At 41.3% G+C, this 19,896-nt stretch overlaps 1 protein-coding gene across 1 annotated transcript in view; it reads right to left on the reverse strand.

Annotated features, from left to right (window-relative positions):
• Nucleotides 1-19,896, reverse strand: part of LOC141435263 (zinc finger SWIM domain-containing protein 4-like) — an 80,728-nt gene that overhangs the window by 6,146 nt on the left and 54,686 nt on the right. The window contains 19 exon segments of the mRNA XM_074097946.1: nt 120-341; nt 643-793; nt 1,227-1,342; nt 1,777-1,955; nt 2,431-2,564; nt 3,484-3,707; nt 4,258-4,399; nt 4,707-4,857; nt 5,282-5,495; nt 6,346-6,455; nt 6,778-6,938; nt 7,537-7,629; nt 8,042-8,119; nt 8,662-8,789; nt 9,142-9,429; nt 10,687-10,767; nt 11,158-11,369; nt 11,713-11,840; nt 13,846-13,939. Coding sequence (XP_073954047.1) covers nt 120-341; nt 643-793; nt 1,227-1,342; nt 1,777-1,955; nt 2,431-2,564; nt 3,484-3,707; nt 4,258-4,399; nt 4,707-4,857; nt 5,282-5,495; nt 6,346-6,455; nt 6,778-6,938; nt 7,537-7,629; nt 8,042-8,119; nt 8,662-8,789; nt 9,142-9,429; nt 10,687-10,767; nt 11,158-11,369; nt 11,713-11,840; nt 13,846-13,939 — 2,906 coding nt within the window.

Raw genomic sequence — 19,896 nt, forward strand, 5'->3', positions numbered from 1 at the left:
GCATTCTATGTGTATAAACAACTTCAACACTAGGCTTTTTTTGTCGCTACCAATGGTGCCATAAATCAACGGTGCGCTAGACAGGGCACTGTAGAAGAATATCACTCTATTGCTCTTACCTGATTATAATGTAGGTGTAGATTTCTCATCGCCAGCGTGGCTAATCTCATAGCCCTCGCCGGCTGCCCCCTCTGCTCCATATATCTGGCCACGGCGAAGAGTTGGCTGGAAGCAAGCGCGCCCCTCGCCGCGGCGCCGCCGACGGCAGCGCAGGCCGCTTCGAAGGCGCCAGCGGAGCCCTCGCACACGGATAGGGCGCTGAGGGCGCAGCCTGGCGGGTCCTGGAGATACCGTTATTTATTAGACATACACAAAAAACAGCTGGAGACTATTTGACGGCGTATGTGAGCGCAATTTACAGCAGACATTTTTTTTTTAAATTCATTTAGGACGCCCCAGGACACCCCAGGACACAAGACATGTCCCAGAAAAACAGGCCGCTGATCTAACCTATCTAGTGTGGCACAGACGTAGCCATCTTGCACGCATGGTAAAGGTATAGTTTCTTGTGTGATGTTGGTGATTATAGACTCTGTGTGATGTTATGTAGATGATTTATGTGGATGTTGTAGGTGGGTTTACCTTGGCGGCGCACTGCAGCGCGAGCGTCCTCGCGCACGCGCTGAGTTTCTCCTGCTGCTCGAAGCTGAGCCCGAGCCGCAGCGCCGTCGAATGAGACATGGCCGCCGCCGCCACCGGCCCCGTCGCTTCCGTTGGCGTGAACAACTCGTACCTGCCGACAAGGATCATCATCATCATCACCATCATCATCATGTCGGCCTATATATGTATGTACGTTCCACTGCAGGGCACAAGCATCTCAGAATGAGAGGGCCGTAGTTCCCACGCAGGTCCAGTGCGGATTCGGAACTTCATACACATAAAAAGGGCCCTTGTGGTATGGTGCCTAACAGGCTGGTAGCATTCCCTCGTATGTAGAATAGCGATGGCAATTTGTTGAGAGAGACGCTAGCCCTTTGCTCTCCAGTGATGACGACCAGACTTTTGAGCCATAGTTTTTTTTTATGGTCTTTCTATTTATTTCCTTCAAATGTTAAGCACAGCAGGACTGTCTTCTTTTTTTTTAGTTACAAAGCTGTTCGGAAGTATCCTTCGTCTGTCGTTTTCCTTCAGATATTTTATTGTTCTTCAGAATTTGTACGTACCAGTTTTGCATAATGGAGAGAAGCGCGTCCAGCCCCAGCTCGGTGGCGCAGGTGACCAGCCAGCGCACCATCTCGCGCCGCCGCCAGTTCACTGACGACAGCGTCATTCGCAACACCTGGGGACACAGTAACGTTACGTATGTAAACACATACAAGTATCATTGTAATTGGCCCTTCAGTTCCCCGTCAGACGGTTATTGTCGGATTTGTTGTGTGACTAGTCATAATTGATCTCAACGCGCGAGAGAATGGACATCTGGGCGGATCCAGCTTTATAGCCAGGAGGGGGGTCGCATGGTCAAATTCTATAGCCAGGGGTCAAATTCTATTGTCAAATTCTATATACACTGTTAGGGGGGGTCGTATAGAGTTAAAACCCAGGGGTCGAGACATGACCCCCATGCACTTTGGCACCATTTTAGCTTAGGCAAGCCTACATGGAGCACCAGGAACAGCTGCGCGGCGGAGCGCACGTCCCGCTGCGTGGCGCCCAGTGCCGCGCGGAGGCGCCCGGCGTGCCGCGTGCCGCGCCTACAGCTTGGTATATTACCTGCAGCCCCAGCTCGAACGCCGCGTGCAACAAGTCCCGGTGGTGGTGCGGCGCGTCGGGCGGTGCCGCGTGCCGCAGCGCGTCCTGCGCCAGCCGGAACAGCTGCGCGGCGGAGCGCACGTGCCGCTGCGTGGCGCCCAGTGCCGCGCGGAGGCGCCCCGGCGTGCCGCGTGCCGCGCCTGAACAAAATAAATAGATTTATTACCTTCTGAAAATTAAATTATACAGCAAGAGCACAAAACGAGCTATTTTACCCGATTCGTTTATAAAGCAAAGCGAGGGAAAATGGGCTTAATGCTTGAATGCTTTAAGTAACTTCCTTTATTCTTCATGTGTATTATATTATTGGATGGTTAGATCAATTTAACAGAATCGTTATTTCCTACATAGTAACTAAATTTTAACTCGCTTTTCCCACCATGGTTTTTTACTGAAACTTATTTTTTTTCCCAAATTTTTTATCGACACAGAAACAGTATCGAAGGTGCTCCGCGTTTACTTCTGTCTGCTTATGATCTTTCGGGTCAATGCAAACTATATATAAGTTTCTGTGAAAATACGCTTCAGTAAAAAACCATATGGGAAAAAATTGATCTATCCAACCTCTGTGTGCCATTATCATACACAAGCTGTTGGTTTCTCAGAGCCATTTACCTAGCAACGCGCTGGCCAGGGCAGCCTGTTGTTGTTCGGCGTGCTGCAGCGTGTGCCAGGCGCCGGTGCCGCCGCTGCCGCCCTCCCCGCCACCGATGCCGTCCAGCGCGTACGCTTCTTCCACCATACGCAACCTGGTCACAAATACGAAATATACAATGGGGTATGTGGTACGCAGTTGTTGTCAAATGGAAGGCCGGGTGGGCGAGCGGACGCTGCGATCATTATTGCAATATTGTATTTGCCGTTCTGGAATGCGGTTCAAGTGTTATTTGAATGTTCGCATGTAGTTTTCTGTTTTATACAACATTTTTTTTCTACTCCTGTATTGTTATCTGCGATTTACTTAATCACGAACACTAATAACACATACATAACTGGATTCTGGAAAAGTCTATAGCTTATTCCCCACAACAGCACTTGTATCGTAATATTGCTAAAATGCAGATCCGCCCGGATTGCTACCACCATCTTGCTCGCTAATCCTGCCGTGAAGCAGCAGTGCAGATGTGGCGTGGAGAGAAAGACAGCCGGTGAAATTACTGGCACTTGAGGTATCCCATCTTAGGCCTCTAGGTTGGCAACGCATCTGCAATACCCCTGGTGTTGCAGATGTTTATGGGCGGTGGTGATCTCTTACCATCAGGAGACCCACTTGCTCGTTTGCCATCCAGTCGAATAAAAAAAAAAGATACTGCAGCCACTTTTACTTCTTTTCTTAATTTTTCCGTTCGGTTAGGCTAAGGTGCGGCCACTTACAATAGAATGACTCTTTATGATCTTTATTGAACACCAACACGTAATAAACAGTACAGAAAACACATCTTATAGAGATAGAGATAAACTCGTGGCGCCTTCTTCGTAATACAATGTTCGTTACGCTCGCATCGTAACTCACGCCACTCGCCTTTTTTGACCCATGTTATACAATTTTTGCATAATATATTACTGTTTTTATCATTGACGTACCGCCTTAATAATAAGTACAAACCCCTAATTTTTATATTTGTTTAACTCTCAACTGCAATTTGGATAAGTTCACATTCTGCTTACCTCATAGCCCTCAGTCCGACCCTATACGCTAGCTCAGCATCAGCCGGCAGCAGCGTCAGGAACAGAAACCGCGCGAACGTGTGCGCAGGCGCCGTGCCCGGGTGCACTATGGCCCCAAGGCAGGAGGACGGGCCTCCTTCTAGTAGGGCGGTGGCCACGCGCGACCCCACCGCTGCCGCCGCCTCTCCTTCTACCCGCTGCAGCTGGGCTATTAGGCGTTCCTCCTGTGTAAGAATGGTTCGTGAAAAAAATATATAAATTTAACCTTTTCTTTTTAGTGAGCTTCACTTTAACAGGCCTTATAAATAGGCTCAGATTTGCTCAGCGAGCTTTAAAGAGGGCTATGCTCGGGGTTTCTCTACAGGATCGAATCAGAAATGAGGAGATATGTAGAAGAACGAGGGTCACCGACATAGCCTAGCGAACTAGCTCGTTGAAGTGGTAATGGGCAGACCATATAGCGCAGAGAACAGATGGCCCTGGGTTTTTTAATGGAGGCCGCGGATCGCCAAGCCACCGCCAACGAGAGGGACGGATGACCTGGTTAAGACCGCGGGTTCACGGCGGATGCAGGCCGCTTTCATCCAAAGGAACTGGAGGTCTATGGGGGTGGTTTATGCCCAATAGTGGACGACCTACGGCTGATATGATAATGATGATGATGAAGCTTTCTTTCGTGTTCACTCAAAATTTTACAGCTATGAGCAAAATTCATTCAACAAAATGGATCTGTAAATTAAGCAAAAAATGTGACCAAAAAGATTCCCAGCATACCTGTTTGCAGTATCGTTCCTGCGCGTACAGTCCACTCGGCAGCAGCCTTTGAAGGCCTAGTCCGAGCAACGCCGCTTCCAGAGCCAGTGCTAAGTACGTTTCCTCAGGGTTTTTACTGCCAGCCACTGGCACGTGTTGATACCTGATAAAATGGTATATTATTTCCAAACACTACAAGGGCGTTTTATTGATAATTGAAATTAAATACGTAAGTCAAGACTTCGAGTTGACCACCATTTTAAAGCCAGTGGCTTCCGCCCGCGTGCCCCGCAACCCCCGCGTGTGCATACTACAAGAATATTCCAGAAACGAAATTAATCCAGTTGGCCTCATCTCAACAACTCGGGCTATACGTTGGCTTGTCTGTCGACTGGCGGCTGCGTAACTGGCTTCGCCTAAATCTTCCGATTTTTGTTTCTAATTTTGCTTTTGCCACTTTTCCAGCTTACCTTGGTGGTAATCCAGTGTTGGGCTCTTCATCCAGGTAGGTATGGAGGCGGGGAGACGCGCGCTGGTCATCCGGTGCTAGGCACGCGTCGGCGAGGCACTCGTATACGCACCAGATGGCTTCGAGCGACCAGCCCGTCCAACACCTGCTATCTGCATGACAATGATAAAATGGAGGACGTATTAAAATTGTATGACAGAGGTTTTCCGAACCGGTGGTAGGTTTTTTTGACATTCATAAGTGCTTGCCATAGCTTAAATTGAATAAAGATATTTTGACTTTGTCTTTGTATTTATTCAGGCGTCACTCTGCGCAAATCCATGTTTAAAATATAAACGGATAATGACTTGCTCCTCTGTGAAGTATTTCCAACCGGATAGAGGGCGGTAAAACAGTACTTGGCAGAAAGTAATTTTTTCAAACAAAACAAAATATATATTATAATCGATCGAATTTTAACAGTGTCTTAGCATTGTATTGTCATCTTTGGTTCTGTTTAAATAAGTCAACGGTCAAATTGAATAATTATTTAGCATTTGAGCTCATGTTTGACATATATGTGACCCGTTCGCTCACCTCGTCCTATACAACGGTGCGAGTGTGACAGCGCACACGTGGCACCCCCGGGAATGCATTCCCCAGGGTCCATGTGCGAGCAGACTTGGCTAAGCTTCACGCGGCGGCCACACGATGGTGAACACGCGTCAGGCCCGGGACAGGAGGACGGGTGTCCGCCACTGGACGAGGCTTCTCCCGCGCCTACTTCTTGCCACCGTTGTTGGGCCACCTCCTAAGGAAAAAGGCATGGTTAATTTGATTTAAGTTTTGTATTTCATCCTTAGGTTAATATTGTCGAGCGCTATAATCCAACCTATTCTTGTCACCTTTTTGGGCTATCTTCTGAGGAAGATGGTAGGATTAATTTGATTTAAGATTTGTAGACTATGCATAGGTGAATATTGTCGAACGCTATAACACTACTGTTCTCATCGTCTAATTGTTACCACCTTTAGTGGGCTACTTCTTGTGGAAGATAGTATGGTCAATTTGATTTAATTTTTGTATTTTTTTCCTAAGGTTGATGCTGTCGAGTGCTATAACACCACAGTTTAATTCAGGCCACATTTGTTAGGCTACCTCCTGAGGAAGATGGCATGGTAAATATGATTTATGATTTGCACCTAGACTATCCACCGGGTTAATACTGTCGAGCGCTATAACACCACTATCGTCTTATTTGGCAAGAATGCTTTTTGATGGGTTAGATCCTGGGAAAAATCACAGGATTTTGATTAAGATCAGTAGACTATCCATAGGTTAACACTGTTTAGCGCTGTAACACCGTTGCTTTAGCCACAGTTGCTTATATGTGTTTTCTAGAAGGAAATCAAGTCTAACCACCATTGACCTCATCATGATGGTAAATAGAAATGAAGTTTTAGGTTCTTGGCTAATATATCAGCTGGATATGGTTCGGAAACTTATTGCAGATGCTTATTCTACAGTCAAGGTGGTTTCAAGTAAGTCTCATTACCTATTCAATTAAAGTAAACTTACTTACAAAGCTTATAAAAATAACATCCTACTGGATCACATTTTGGTGGCATATAGGAGCTTGATGTAAAATTCAACATTCTAACCTGTCGATGCCGCATGGCGCGCACGGCGCTGACAGCCAGGCGTAACGCTGCGGGTGCGCAGCCATGTGCACGAAGCGCTTCTATCCGAGCACCGACCACCGGTAAATGTTCTAAAAACGATATATTAATATCATCATGATCCCAGTCTATATACGTCCCACTGCTGGGCAAAGGAATCTTCTAAGATTTTTGGGACAATTATGTATAATACTAGCTACTTAAGTACAGAGAAATGATAGTTCCACTGATATTATACAAACTACATTAGGCCAACAAACATTAAAATAAAATTGCCTCAAAGATGCATAAATGCCCTTTTTAGGCTTCCGTAATGGCAAAAAACGGACCCCACCATGAGTTTCACCATGTCTGTCAGTACATTTGTCCGAACGTCCGTAAGCGGCTTATTGGTATAAAAGTGTTTATTCTCACCATGCCACAAGGGTTGCCCGAGTTCATTAAACTTGGGGTAGGATTGCTTGGTCGCGGAGCCACCCGCTTTACCAGGCTTCTCGCAGTCTCCGTACTCGTCGCTGCCCAGAATGTTCTTCAGGTGCTCGTTTTCCCAGGATATGTCCACGGCGTCCAGCGCCCTAGACAATAAAGAGATCAGTGATCCGAATACATGTTTCTTCTCTTCATATAAGAGTTAGAATTAGAGTGTCTTGATCTAACTGTACTGAGCTGACATCAAAGAGAGGGATTAGTGGAAGTAAAAAAATAGCAAAAAATACCTAAAACATAGTTGTTCGAAAAAAAACACTCAAACATAGTCTTGAACAGGGATGGGGAAACTGCGGCCCGCGGGCCATCTCCGGCCCGCGACCATCAAACAAAAATCAAGAGAAGATTTCGTATTGTTACATAATTTCATTCTCATTGGCAATGGCCAAATTAGTGTTTCAGAAAATACATATCAATATTTTTATTTCAGTAAATAACATACCTAAAAATGCAACAACTTGGCCCGCCATATATTTCGTTATTATATATTGGCACGCGAAGGACAAAGTTTCCCCATCCCTGGTCTAGAACAACGTCTAAGCCAGTGGTCGTCAAGCTGCGGCTCGAAACCGATATTTTTGCGGCCGGTGACATATGCAACGACTATAGTACTTAGGTAATGGCTTTCAAAACAGATTTTGCATACGAAGATAGCTCAAATTGGATTGAAAATAAAATTGTATTTACTTGTGAAAAACAGTCCGTGGCGTGAGCGATGGCGCAGGCCTTTGGTTGTGAAGTCTTAATCTCTTGCTAGCTCTCCTGTATTCTCGTTCATAACTGAAACAAAGCATGAATCTGTCAGACGTCATCATTATCATCACCAATATAATCATTAGCCGGAAGACGTTCACTACTGAACAATGAACGCCACAATGAACGACAATTCGCCACTTGCATCCACCGGTTGTCAGACATTGAACAACCTTAAAATATTCTGCTAAAATGTCTGCAGTTTTCGTAAAGAAAACCCTTTGCAACATACGTCGTATATACATGATATCTTAAAGTGCAGTGCATCAGACTCGAGCTAGTATAGCTTTGCACGGGGTGAAACAGTTGCAGAACTTTTAAGAAAGTGAAAAAAAAACAATCCAATTAATGACCCAATGCACCTAATGTATGAAAAGCAATAATTAATGAATAATTATGTCAAAAATCGGAAACAGCAATGACTAGTTAAAAAACTCACTTATTAGGTCTAGGTTCTTCATCGGAACTTTCCGAATGGGAATGCATTTCTCTCCTTTGTCTCTCCCTATGTCTTTCTCTGAAAAATAAACATTATGTTAGTCAACTATTTTGATGAGATTCGTAAAAACTTTTGCTTGATTAATTTACAAAAAAAGAAATTTATAATAAAATAAATAAATAATAAATATCACGGGACAATTCACACCAATTGACTTAGTCCCAAAATAAGCTTAGCAAAGCTTGCGTTATGGGTACTAAGCAACGGATAAATATAATTATATAGATATAGTCACATACATAAATACATATTTAACACCCAAGACCCGAGAGCAAACATTCGTATTTTTCATACAAATATCTGCCCCGACACGGGAATCGAACCCGGGACCTCAAGCTTCGTAGTCAGGTTCTCTAACCACTAGGCCATATGGTCGTCAAATTTAATAAGAATATTGAGAAACACCTCGTCTTATATCCAAACGTCAACTTCATCCCATCCTGTACTGTTAAAGGCATAAGAATTTAGTATTGTAAGACCTCAGGGCTGGCATTGTAATCAAGATACCTCGTACTAAATGATCAGTTATGTGAACTATTAATCTAATTCTTTAAGCATACCTATCTCTCTCCTCTCGCTCCCGTAGCCTTTCTCTGTCCCGTTCTTCCCTGTCACGGTGCCTTTCTCTGTCCCTGTCTCTGTGGTCCCTATCACGATCTCTCTCGTTTCTTTCTCTTTCTCTCGCGTACTGAAATCATATTGAAAAGTTAATTTTTATCTTTTTTAACCTCCAACTCAAGGAGAAGTAACAAATTAAACGTAAGTATCCTTCTGATGAACCGCGCCTCTTTAACCAAGATGGTAAACATGTAAAAGCAGAATAACATACGATGTTTATGTTTCAAACATGTCGATGGTTATATTGTTGTTACGTTGATGACTTTCGATTCGGCAATAATCACGCAATTAAGGGTATTTGAGTAATCACCGATAGCACATCAATTTTAAAATCATTAATCGTTACGCCACATGCCACGTGGCCAAGTATGTGGTAAGCCACAGTACACGTTAAATATTACAAGTTTCACTGGTTTACTCACCAATGGAAATGACCTGTAATCCGGATCCTCAGTCGGACACACTTCCACCGCCGACCATTTCTCTAAAAGATGCCTCCACTGTATTCTATGATGCTTATTGCTGCCAGGGTCCAGCACTATGGAGACCCAGAGCGCCCCCAACTGCTCCCAGAGTTGTCGACACTTCTCCGTCATGGGGGTATTTTGGTTCCTCCACAACAGAAGCCGAGGGTCGGAGAGGAATTGTTCGGTCATCAGCATGAGCATCCGAGGGCCGTTGGAGTCCTGAGCTCGGAGCATTTCTCGTACCTGAAACGAGGGTAGGTTTTGATGTAAAAAGTTCTGTGGAGAATCAATCTAGATGTTGCTAATACTGCAGGTCAGTAGAGTGATGCCGTAACATTTCGGTTGCCAGTGTTTGCCTTAATTTTTGATGTTGCTTCAGAGTAAATGATTATTTTATGGCAAAGGTTGTACACAGTAGGTAACTGCGAGGACATTCAAATATATCCTCTCAGTCTCTGGGCTGCTCAACGAAAATGTTCAATCCATGCCGCTGCTGCATAAATAGATGCATAGGATAAACACTAATTACTATATTCACGAATTCATTTGAAGAGCAAGGAGTGCTAAGACTAAAAAGCCAATGTAAGATAAAGTATGCTCAGAATGACAAAGATTAAATTATGCATAAGGTTCTCGTTACAAATAACAGCAACATAAGTATCGCTTTGACCATTTCCGATTACTGTTATGGAGAGAATTTCAATAAGAGGTAGAATGCTGTGTCTGTATTTGAATTGGAAGACAATAATTCAATCAACAAAAGAACAGTTTTGATTACTTCCGTGGTTTGAGCAATGATTTAGTCCTTAATTCTCCCTCATATTCAAAGCTATATGATCGACCTAGTTAGCAAAGATCCCTACTTAATCGTTAACAAAGCGTGAAAATTGTGACAAAAACTATGAGAAAATGACCAAGGAAATAACAATAACAATCATAATTCTCGACTTGTCATGCGACGATAATTATAACACCTATAATTATGAAGTCATAACATTCTTATCAGATGTTGCACGAACCACTTAGTCTAAGTGACTTAACTATCCACAGGTCATTTTCAAGGGGTATTAAGTTTATTTTAAAGCAGTATAGATTATGTGGAAGAGTGATAAGATCCCTAAAACCAACATTCTAGATACTGAGACAAGTTACTTTTCTAGTTGCAAACGAAATGCTACGAAAAAATGCAGGCCGCTATTTCAGAAACGTGACAGGTGACGATGACAAGTGAATAGCAAGTGAAAAGAAGATCTGTGTTAAACTGGGCTTCGTACTGGGTTAGAAAATACCAAATTGGCAGTAACATTGACAGATTTTTAAATAGGGAGCTGGTGTAAAAGGTGTTTTTACAGATGCCTAGAATTCAAATAGGAGTGTTAAATATTCAGATAGAAAAGCAGCAAGAGCCATCAAAACTCGGAACACTCAATACTCAAAAATAAGAATTGTCATAGCAAAGCTACATTACTTACAACAAGAAAAAAAATACTGTCTAATTACCTTAGAAAATAACGAATTAAGTTGCTTATTTGCATTGTAATAAGTCCCCTGTAGTAAGTACGCCCGAACTTGCTCGCAAACCTGAAATATAAAGGAATCGATTAAGTCTGAATTTTGTTAGAAGGACCATAACAGTGAATGCTTCAAAATATTAAATATTTTTGTACACTAAAGATAAATTCACATTTTGATAATCAAATAGCCAGGCTCTTTAAACTTGCTAAGTGCCACAAGGAAAGGTGAGGTTTGAGCCCAATTTCTGCTCATTGTCCGTCCCTACCTACCGAAAATCCTATTAATTCTGAGCGGATCTACGGCACTTTGTCTGCAAAACACTGAGCTTTGTGCCTCCTCTTCTTCTTTTTCTTATTAAGATTCAAGATAATAAATCGATCTTAATATTGTATTGAATGTCCAAGATGAGCACATATCATCTAGGCAGGCAGTACTTTTATATCCTAGAGTACTCACTTGCTGCTCATCCAGGTGCCAAGCATGGTGTGCATCGGGCGGCGGGCCGGCCGTGGGGTCTGGGGCTCCGCAGATTCTGTTGATGGCTGAGCGGGCCTGCAGGACCTCGTCTGCCAACCGCTGTGCCGTCGGCAGCACCTCTGTGTGGTGCTCCGCTATCAGGTACTGGACGAACTTCTGGAGTTGCTGCCTGTCCATTTGGAGGAGGGTTTCTGGAAAGGGAGGAAATGATCGTGAGTGTCAGTGTGAGTGATATAACATATAGAGGAAACTCACATAAATATAGATAAACGTTGAACTTGTGTCTTTATAATTAACTCCATTTCAGGTCATAGTAAGCTGAAAATTTAGACGCGTCTAAGAAGTTTTTCAATTTGTTTGTTAATTGGCAGGTTAGTTCTCCAAATTTACAATAAGGTACCTAACAAAGCATGCGCCTGGTGCTGGTGGCGGTGTGGCTTTAATTGTGGCCTAGTCAGGGGTGCTCTCACGTCTTGCCTTAATTGATCCAATGCACGCCTATGAAGGTGTATAATCTGAATTGGTATTGGTTACCTGATATCGGCACTCGCAACCGGACGGAGTCGGCATTTCTGATGCGGTACAGCGCCAGCGCGACCACGTGCTGGCACCAGAAGATGTCCCGCGCCTCGCAGCTACATGTCACGCCGGTGATCTTGCATCTGAAATAATCAGGTAGCCATGAGATTAGGAAGCCCAAAGTGGCGCGAAGTGGAAGGACGACGGCAGTCCGAGCAGTTTCTCTTTTCATTGCATGGTTGTAACGTTCTGTTCAAAATGCTTTGTGAGCAACACACGCAATGTATTAGAAAATTACTTAGTGTGCCACGGACCGCTTAATAAACAGTCAAGAACCTATTTGTATCAGGTGAATGAAATCTAGTTTGAAGTACACGGTGTTCGGAGGCTTCGATGGTCCGTCAGATCAAATAGCTTATTATTATTAGCCACATCAAAATATATTTAGATATCGCTTTGCCCGTCATCGTATCTACTTAGTTTCCGAAAGCTAAATTGTCAGTAAGTGACCAATTACATTACTGAAATCTCTTTGAAGTAGTTTATGTATGTAGTGTTGGGAGCAAGGAGAAAATTCGCTTGCTTTTTTTTTGCTTGGGGTTATTTGTAAGATTTGGGAATTCTCATCGGAATTGACTTAAATCCTGGAGTTTCAATTCAACTGACAGGTATGGTATACGCGAGTGAAGCCTAGTAAATCAAATAAGAAAGTGATGAAGCAGTCACGTAATTTAGTTGTTTTGTTTATCTACTTCGTCCGTGCGTCTCTACAGTTAGCACGAGGCACAGCTTGCTTATAAACCGTGACGTGAACGTGACACGGTAGACCTCAGAGAGACACATTTAGGTATTTAATCTGTCACCACTTGACTGGCGTCATATTTCCGCTGCAAGAAAACAACGACATATGTCGAGCCCCAGTAAATGAATGTGGAATCTAAATATATGTATTTATTTTACGTCATCATTTATTATTATTCTTAGATAACGCTTAGTTCGCTAATCGAAATCTCAGATGTTTTGCGAAGCGGAAATTTAGGGTGAAAGGGCATTTATTAAGCAAGCGTGCTCCATTTTAGTCCACATCTTCGCTTATCGTCAGGCGTGATTGTGGTCAAACGCAAGCCTATTTCGGTGTAAAAAAGCCAAACGTCAAAACATAAATGACACTCAAAATAGCTGCCGCCAGGCTGCCGCCGTACAAACTAGAGCGTCACAAAACACATCCTGAATAGTAAAATTAGTCGCAAAATCCGTTTCGAATCTAGTGTCTGTCCATAAACTGTGCACAAAGAAATCACTGCCATTATTCGTAACAAAGTTTTGGGTTTTCTACAAAAGGCATTATAAAGGTGCATGGCCCTTAGTAAGGCCTTTTTGTGAGCCACAATGCGACGCTCCTGACCCCTTTATTTCATATTCTTTGTCTTTCGTTTCGTCAAGTTTAGCTTTATGTTGTAGGAAAAGGAAATTTGACTCTAGTACATATTAAACATTTGACTTCAATTTTCGGAGTTCTTGAGATGAAGGTGCCATCGTTGGCCACTAATATTTTAATGCCTTGCCTGTCCTCTAGCGCAACCGCAAATCAGCGTCAGTTTTATTCTGATCAAGTATTTTGCTATTGTGTTTTTTTCCGGATCCTACCTATGTAGTTCTGTGTTACTTAGTGCTCTTTACTTTGCCTTCGTAGATTTTTTCAATACAAGAAGAACCTCTATACAAAATGTCAGTTTAAGCTCAGCATTAATGTAATAAACTTAATTACTTCCTACGTAGCAGGCTGTTACTAAGCTCTAGGGAGTTGCGGACGTGCAGCAGAGTTTTTTAGGCGGTGAGAGTCCGGCACTGTATAGAATCACTGAGTACAGTCACGAGCGTTCATTTGGGACCCACTTTAAGTTCGATTATCTGTCATTTTGTCAATACAACGAATTTTTTTACGAAATGGGTCCCAAATTAACGCTCGTGACCGTACATGTTGGTACCTAAACAATGACAACGGCGTACACTATGGAGTGTAGAGATTGCCCAAAATCAATTGAATTGACAGTCTAATGAAGTGGCAGAACACTGATTTTAGTTTATGGATGAAACTCCATAATGGTACCCCTATTCTTAATGACTATAAATGTCGTATTCTCTCACCTGTCGAATGAGACTGTGACCCTGTATAGCCGCTCGGGCTCCGAGCACGGCGGTACCGCCGCTGGCGCCCGCACCACCCCGCTCAGGTGGAACCCTGGAAACAATGAGAGAAAATGGTTATTCGTACTGTTTATTCAGGGAACTAGGTAAAGCTTTGTCTAATGTAGGCTCCAGCATCGTCTCTTTCCACCCTCATCCTGTATCGTTTCACAGAAAGTAAAGGTAAATGCAATCGCGAAGCGTTATTTAGGTCTGTCTTTAAAGCAACATTACACAACCCTTGCCATACTTGTCATCACTGACGTCACGTACAAACACACTTACACATTATCATTTTGTGTGTGTGTGGGTGTGTGTTTTTTTTTTTACTTAAAACTGTCCGTTGACCCCCTATCCTATTTCACCATTCTCACCTGATGGTTAAAATGCAGATGAGGCCAAAGGTGTATCACACTGGTTTAGTAACAGCCTATTCACTGTACCTATTTAACCGGAAAACAATAAAAATAGTTGAATTTTTAGGATAGTGTACCTTTTGTTTTATATGGCAAAGGAGGGGTGCGGGTTATGCGTGTTAAAACATGTGTTGTATAAACGTAGTTGTGTGTGGTGCAATTAGTGGCTCAGTCACTTGGCGGTACTCATGTGGTTTTTAGTGGGCATTTCTTTAAAAGGCGACCTCCACATGTGTACCGTCTGATTCCCCCAACAGGGCTGGATGCATAAGGCGCATTTTCCACACATTAAAAAAATCAAAAAACCCGACTGCCTTAAAAACTAAAAGGAAGAAAATAAGTCTAGTGGTCTAGAACTCTGTCAAGAAGCTCATTTAAGGTTCAAGAGTCGGGACCCATTACCAAGATTTTTTGAGCTGGTTACGATTTGAAGGGTCCCGACTGTTGAACCTTAAATGAGCTTCTTGACAGAGTTCTAGACCACTAGACTTATTTTCTTCCTTTTAGTTTTTAAGGCAGTCGGGTTTTTGATTTTTTAAATTTAATGTTTTTTATTTTATACTTTTTTGATATTTCTGTGTATTATAACCATACACCGTCATATTTAGAATGGGCTAATTATTAGCTTTCATTTGATACTCATATTGTTACAATACAAAAATTTTTTTTTCATTCCTCCGCCATATTTTTTTTCGCAGACGCCATATTGAAATTTTATATGGCCTATGTCACTCCGACAGTTATGACAAATCCAATGATACCTCATATATTAAAATCCGTCTAGCCGTTTAGGCTGTAGCGAGGACCAAAGAAATGGACATACATACCCACATACATACATACATACATACGCTCGAAAAACATAACCCTCCTTTGGGCAGTCGGGTAAAAAGTTCAGTATCATAATGATAACCTTTAGGCGGCGTTCGTTGCGCAGGAGTGGAAAGTTGCCTCAACCGCAATCGACGCCCTCGGTACAATTGCTGTTTTCTGCACGAGTTGGTAAACTGGGTTGTGGACTAGTTTTACAAGAACCATGGATTACTTAGATATTTGACGTTATTGCGCGATTGGATCGCGATTATTACCGTCGTATTGTTTAACGCGCTAACGTTCGCGATCGCATTTACTTCCTTCTACCCTCGTATAACGTGCGATAGAAAGAGATGGTGAAAACAATTGTGATTTTAAGTATAACTCCTAAGTAATGTGCAGAAATAATTCTTTGCGTTTGCGCTAACATTTTATGCCTATATTAAATGACCATTGTATGTACCTAAGTGCACAGAATGAGGGCTATCGCGTTTGAATTCGCCGCTAGAGGCGCTAGTGTAGCGTGAGGTCTCCGAAATGTCAAATCTCATAGTTTTGCGTGAGCTACGCGGGTTAATTTATAATTATAATAATTTTGTGAATATTTTGCATTACCTGAAACTAATTATGGCAATTATGCGATAAGGGCAATGAATGTCTGTGTTTTGAGACTGCACATTGCACTGTATCATAATGGTCAGAGTTGCTCAACGAGCTATGGAGAGAGAGATATGCTCCGAGTTTCTCTACGGAATCGAATCAGAAATGAGGAGATACGTAGAAGAACGAGGGTCACTGACATAGCCAAGCGAATTAGCGTGTTGAAGTGGCAATGGGCAGGCCATATAGCACGGAGAACAGATGGCCGTTGGGGCCGAAAGGTTCTCGAATGGAGACCGCGGATCGGCAAGAGCAGCGTAGGACGTCCAACAACGAGATGGACGTACGGCTTCTGGTTAAAACAGGTTCAGGTTCACAGTCACAGTGTATGCAGACCACTTTTAATCGAAGTAAATGGAGTTCTACGGGGAAGGCTTTATGTCCCAACAGTGGACGTCCTGCGGTTGATATGATGATGTTTTAATAACGTAGGCAACCAATTTCCTTGCTTAATCGAGCCGCATAGATGAAAAACTAGACCATTGAAACATTTTAGGCACATCACAAACTGGCATGTGTATAGAAGTTAGTTATACAAGGCATAATTCCAGTATTTTAATGGCTTTGAAACGGTCAATATTTTGTAAATAGCCGTCCGAGGTTCAGACGTTTGAAAATATTTGCACAGGCTCGATTTAACGACGTGTGACCGAAACTATGAAACTGTATCCTGTTTCTAGTGTTTATTATTAGATTAGGTACAGTAAGCATAAGTAGTCAGAAGCAAGAAAAATATTTTATATTTGATTACAATTATTTTCAAAACCATAAAGGTTAACTTTTTAAAGAGGTCAAAGACATTAACCACAACGCACTTTACACTTGGCCAGTTGCAAAATTAACGCGTCAGAAAATAAAAACAAGAGCACCCGTTTCCGAACGAGAATCGATTACCCCGTGATTATGAGCACGTTCAGAAATCGAAGTCGAGCGTACTCGGAGGCAATCTACTGCGATTCGTCAGGGTTCGAAATTCGAGCTGACGCAACGGCTTTTTAGGGTTCTATAAACGTCAAGTTTTGAATAGGAATTTCGAAACCTTCGGTTTTTGTAGTTTATTGGTGATTGTGGTGATAGGTAATTTATCGTGTTGAATTTGGTATTTGTACATAGGTAGGTTCTTTTATAGAAAAGAGTAACCGAATTGACAGACAACGCACACCGCAGCCTAAACCACTCCAGATAAGTAGGTATTAGTCTTGAAAATTGGCAAGCATATGCGTTGAATACCGTAGAGTTGCATTAAGAAAGGATTTTTCGAAATTCCTATGGGATAGAGAAGTTCCTAGCTTGTTTCTTTCATGGGGATAATACTGCTGATACAAGCTAACTAGTTTGCTAAGTATATTGTTATGATTGCAACTAAGTAACATATATAACAAAAAACTTTAACACGTTTTAGTCTTAAATACGAGTATAGTTAAAATGATATGACTTTCTATGATTGGATATGTGGTAAACATATGTTCAATGGCTGTCTGAATTCATGTAGCACAGTATTTAAGAAAAAAAAATCAGTTAAATTATACAACACCGCCGTCCAAAGAACGTTAAAACCTTAATTAAGAGTAATCAAAAAAAATTAAGATTAAACAGTGTAAATGGATTTTTTGTCACAATCAAATCAACTTTCACTTTAAAAAAACGCCCAAAACTTTTTAGAGTACCACAAAAACCAGAAGCAATTGTTGATACGCCATAAAAAGACTTCGTCTTATGAGAAATAAATCAATTAAGTCGATAAAACTGCACTGAACCGACGCTGGCATCGAACGGTGAAATCGCAAATAGTTCATTGTTAAAAAAAATAAAAGGGATTGCATGCTACAAATGAAATGAGTTCTTAAGGCGTCGCGAATAAGGTTTGATTCAGTGTGAAGGTTTCTCAAGCTTCCTTTTGGGTTAGGGACGTGGAAACTGGCACTCGAGAAAAGAGGTTAGGAAAGAAGAAAAAAATGGCGGCGTTAGCACAGCTGCTTGGCTTGGCGCGCTTTTTGCACGATTTGTTATCCGATGTATAAAAATACACGGTACATATAAATTATCGCATATAATGTTATGTTTGCTCGAGTGGTTATATCAATCAGAATTTGCAGTTCCTACACGGTTTATCGCAAAAAATACGGTACAAGTTTAATTTACTACGTCTTACACTAAAAATGTTGCAAAATGATTTCATGCGTAGATGCGTAGTTTTTTTATATCAAACAGGTAAGGCTCTGATTGAAGACTTGTTCAGCCAATCACTTTTTTTTCTCAAGCCATTATAAAAACCTTGCATTTATTTTAGCTAAGTATTAGCAGGATAAAACAAAAGAAAGTCCAGACAAAGCCAAGAGCCGTTCGTGAGGAGGAGAGGTTAAAACTTTTTTAATATCCATGATTGCGTTCGATATCACAAATTGTTTGTAACACGAACATATCCGAAATATTGGCTGCGAAAAACACGCGAAAACTGAATAATGCCTGCCTGTATTCACCACCCATCTACACGCTAAGGGATAACGTCGCGCGTTAACTATTAATTAGTGTGCTTGTGACTGTCAAGAAAAAAATTATAATAATTTTAATTAATTTATTCAGACAATTACCTACATCCACTTTGTTAGTAAAAAGCATACAAATAACTTATCATCATCATGTTAGTAAAATTATAGTTAAAAATGTCAACAGTTTAAAATGAAAACGAAAAATTATTACAAAATTAATAAATTAAATGTCTAGGAAATAAAATTAAATGAGATGATGATTTAGACACAACATATAGGTACAAAAAATAACAAATAGGTATATAAGTACACTCAAGTGTACAATATGAACTTATTCAGTTTCAAAAATAAGTACCACAGACTCTTATTCCGACGCAATAAGGCAGTAGTAATTTATTTTTGACTGGTTTGAATAGATACTTATTGCACTAGACTGTACAAATGCAGAGAAAAATAATTTAACTGAAAAACTACTTAACTTGGTCTAAGACTACCTAGGTATAAGTATTTACAAATATCACCCAGATCGCTACTATTGGTGTGGCCAAAAAGCTAGCTGCGTTTTGTGATGATATTGTAGTAAATTACGTCTAACTCTGAGCTACTGAGCTTTGCTCGGAGCTCCTTATTGTTATAAAACCGTTTTTTTGGAGAACATACTTATACATATTTAAATAAGCTTTAAAAGTAAAACGTGAACTAAATAAATATAACATACAGCGTGTATTTTTGATACAAACTCAAACTTTAAGGGTAGTTAGTGAAGGCACTAATTATTACATTTTATTATGTTTTAGTAAAAAAAATGGACTTATAAAATTAATTAGCACGCAATGTATCACTACGTAATTCACCTTTGTTTTGTTCAAAACGTCGCACTTGTTGACGTGACAGCTGTCACAGAACGCTTCTCTCTCGTATCAAATTATTGTACGCATTACATTGCCGCTCGAAAATATTTCAAAAATTAATTACGCTCTGGTACAATTCTAAATTATATTAAATTATAAAAATATTTCGATATCGGTTCACAGCACTTAAATCTTCGTCTAGTTACAGTTTGAGGTAGTATCAAAAATACACGCTGTAGATAAAAGAAATAGTAAAAAGATGTCATGTCTGACCTAGGACTGAACTTTAGATCTCCCATTTGTAGGTACAACACTATATCGCTGATCCACTACGCTAGTGTTAGAGATCTGTGCCATCAGTGGATTGATTAATTTAATAGCCGATCTTATTGTGCGTGAAATTAACACTAAAAAAACTTGCCAAAACACGCTTTTTTCGTCGAAATCGATAGAGCAGTTTCCAAGATCTTAAAAATAAGTATACAATATAGTTCCGTATTCTTTGACGACCGGATATGGCAAGTGGTTAGAAAACCTGACTACGAAGCTTGAGGTCCCGGGCTTGACCCCCGGCCGGGGTAGATATTTGTATGAATAATACGAATCTTTGTTCTCGGGTCTTGGATTTATCTCTACATACTTAAGTATGTTTATCCGTTGCCTGGTATCCATAATACAAGCTTTGCTTAGTTAGGGACTAGGTCAATTTTGGTGTCAAGTGTCAAATGATATTTATTTATTTTATTTTGAAACTGACGAGAGCCAATTTATAAAACGCCTATT

This window comes from Choristoneura fumiferana, chromosome 14, assembly GCF_025370935.1.
Source record: "Choristoneura fumiferana chromosome 14, NRCan_CFum_1, whole genome shotgun sequence".
In the NCBI taxonomy this organism is placed as follows: domain Eukaryota; kingdom Metazoa; phylum Arthropoda; class Insecta; order Lepidoptera; family Tortricidae; genus Choristoneura; species Choristoneura fumiferana.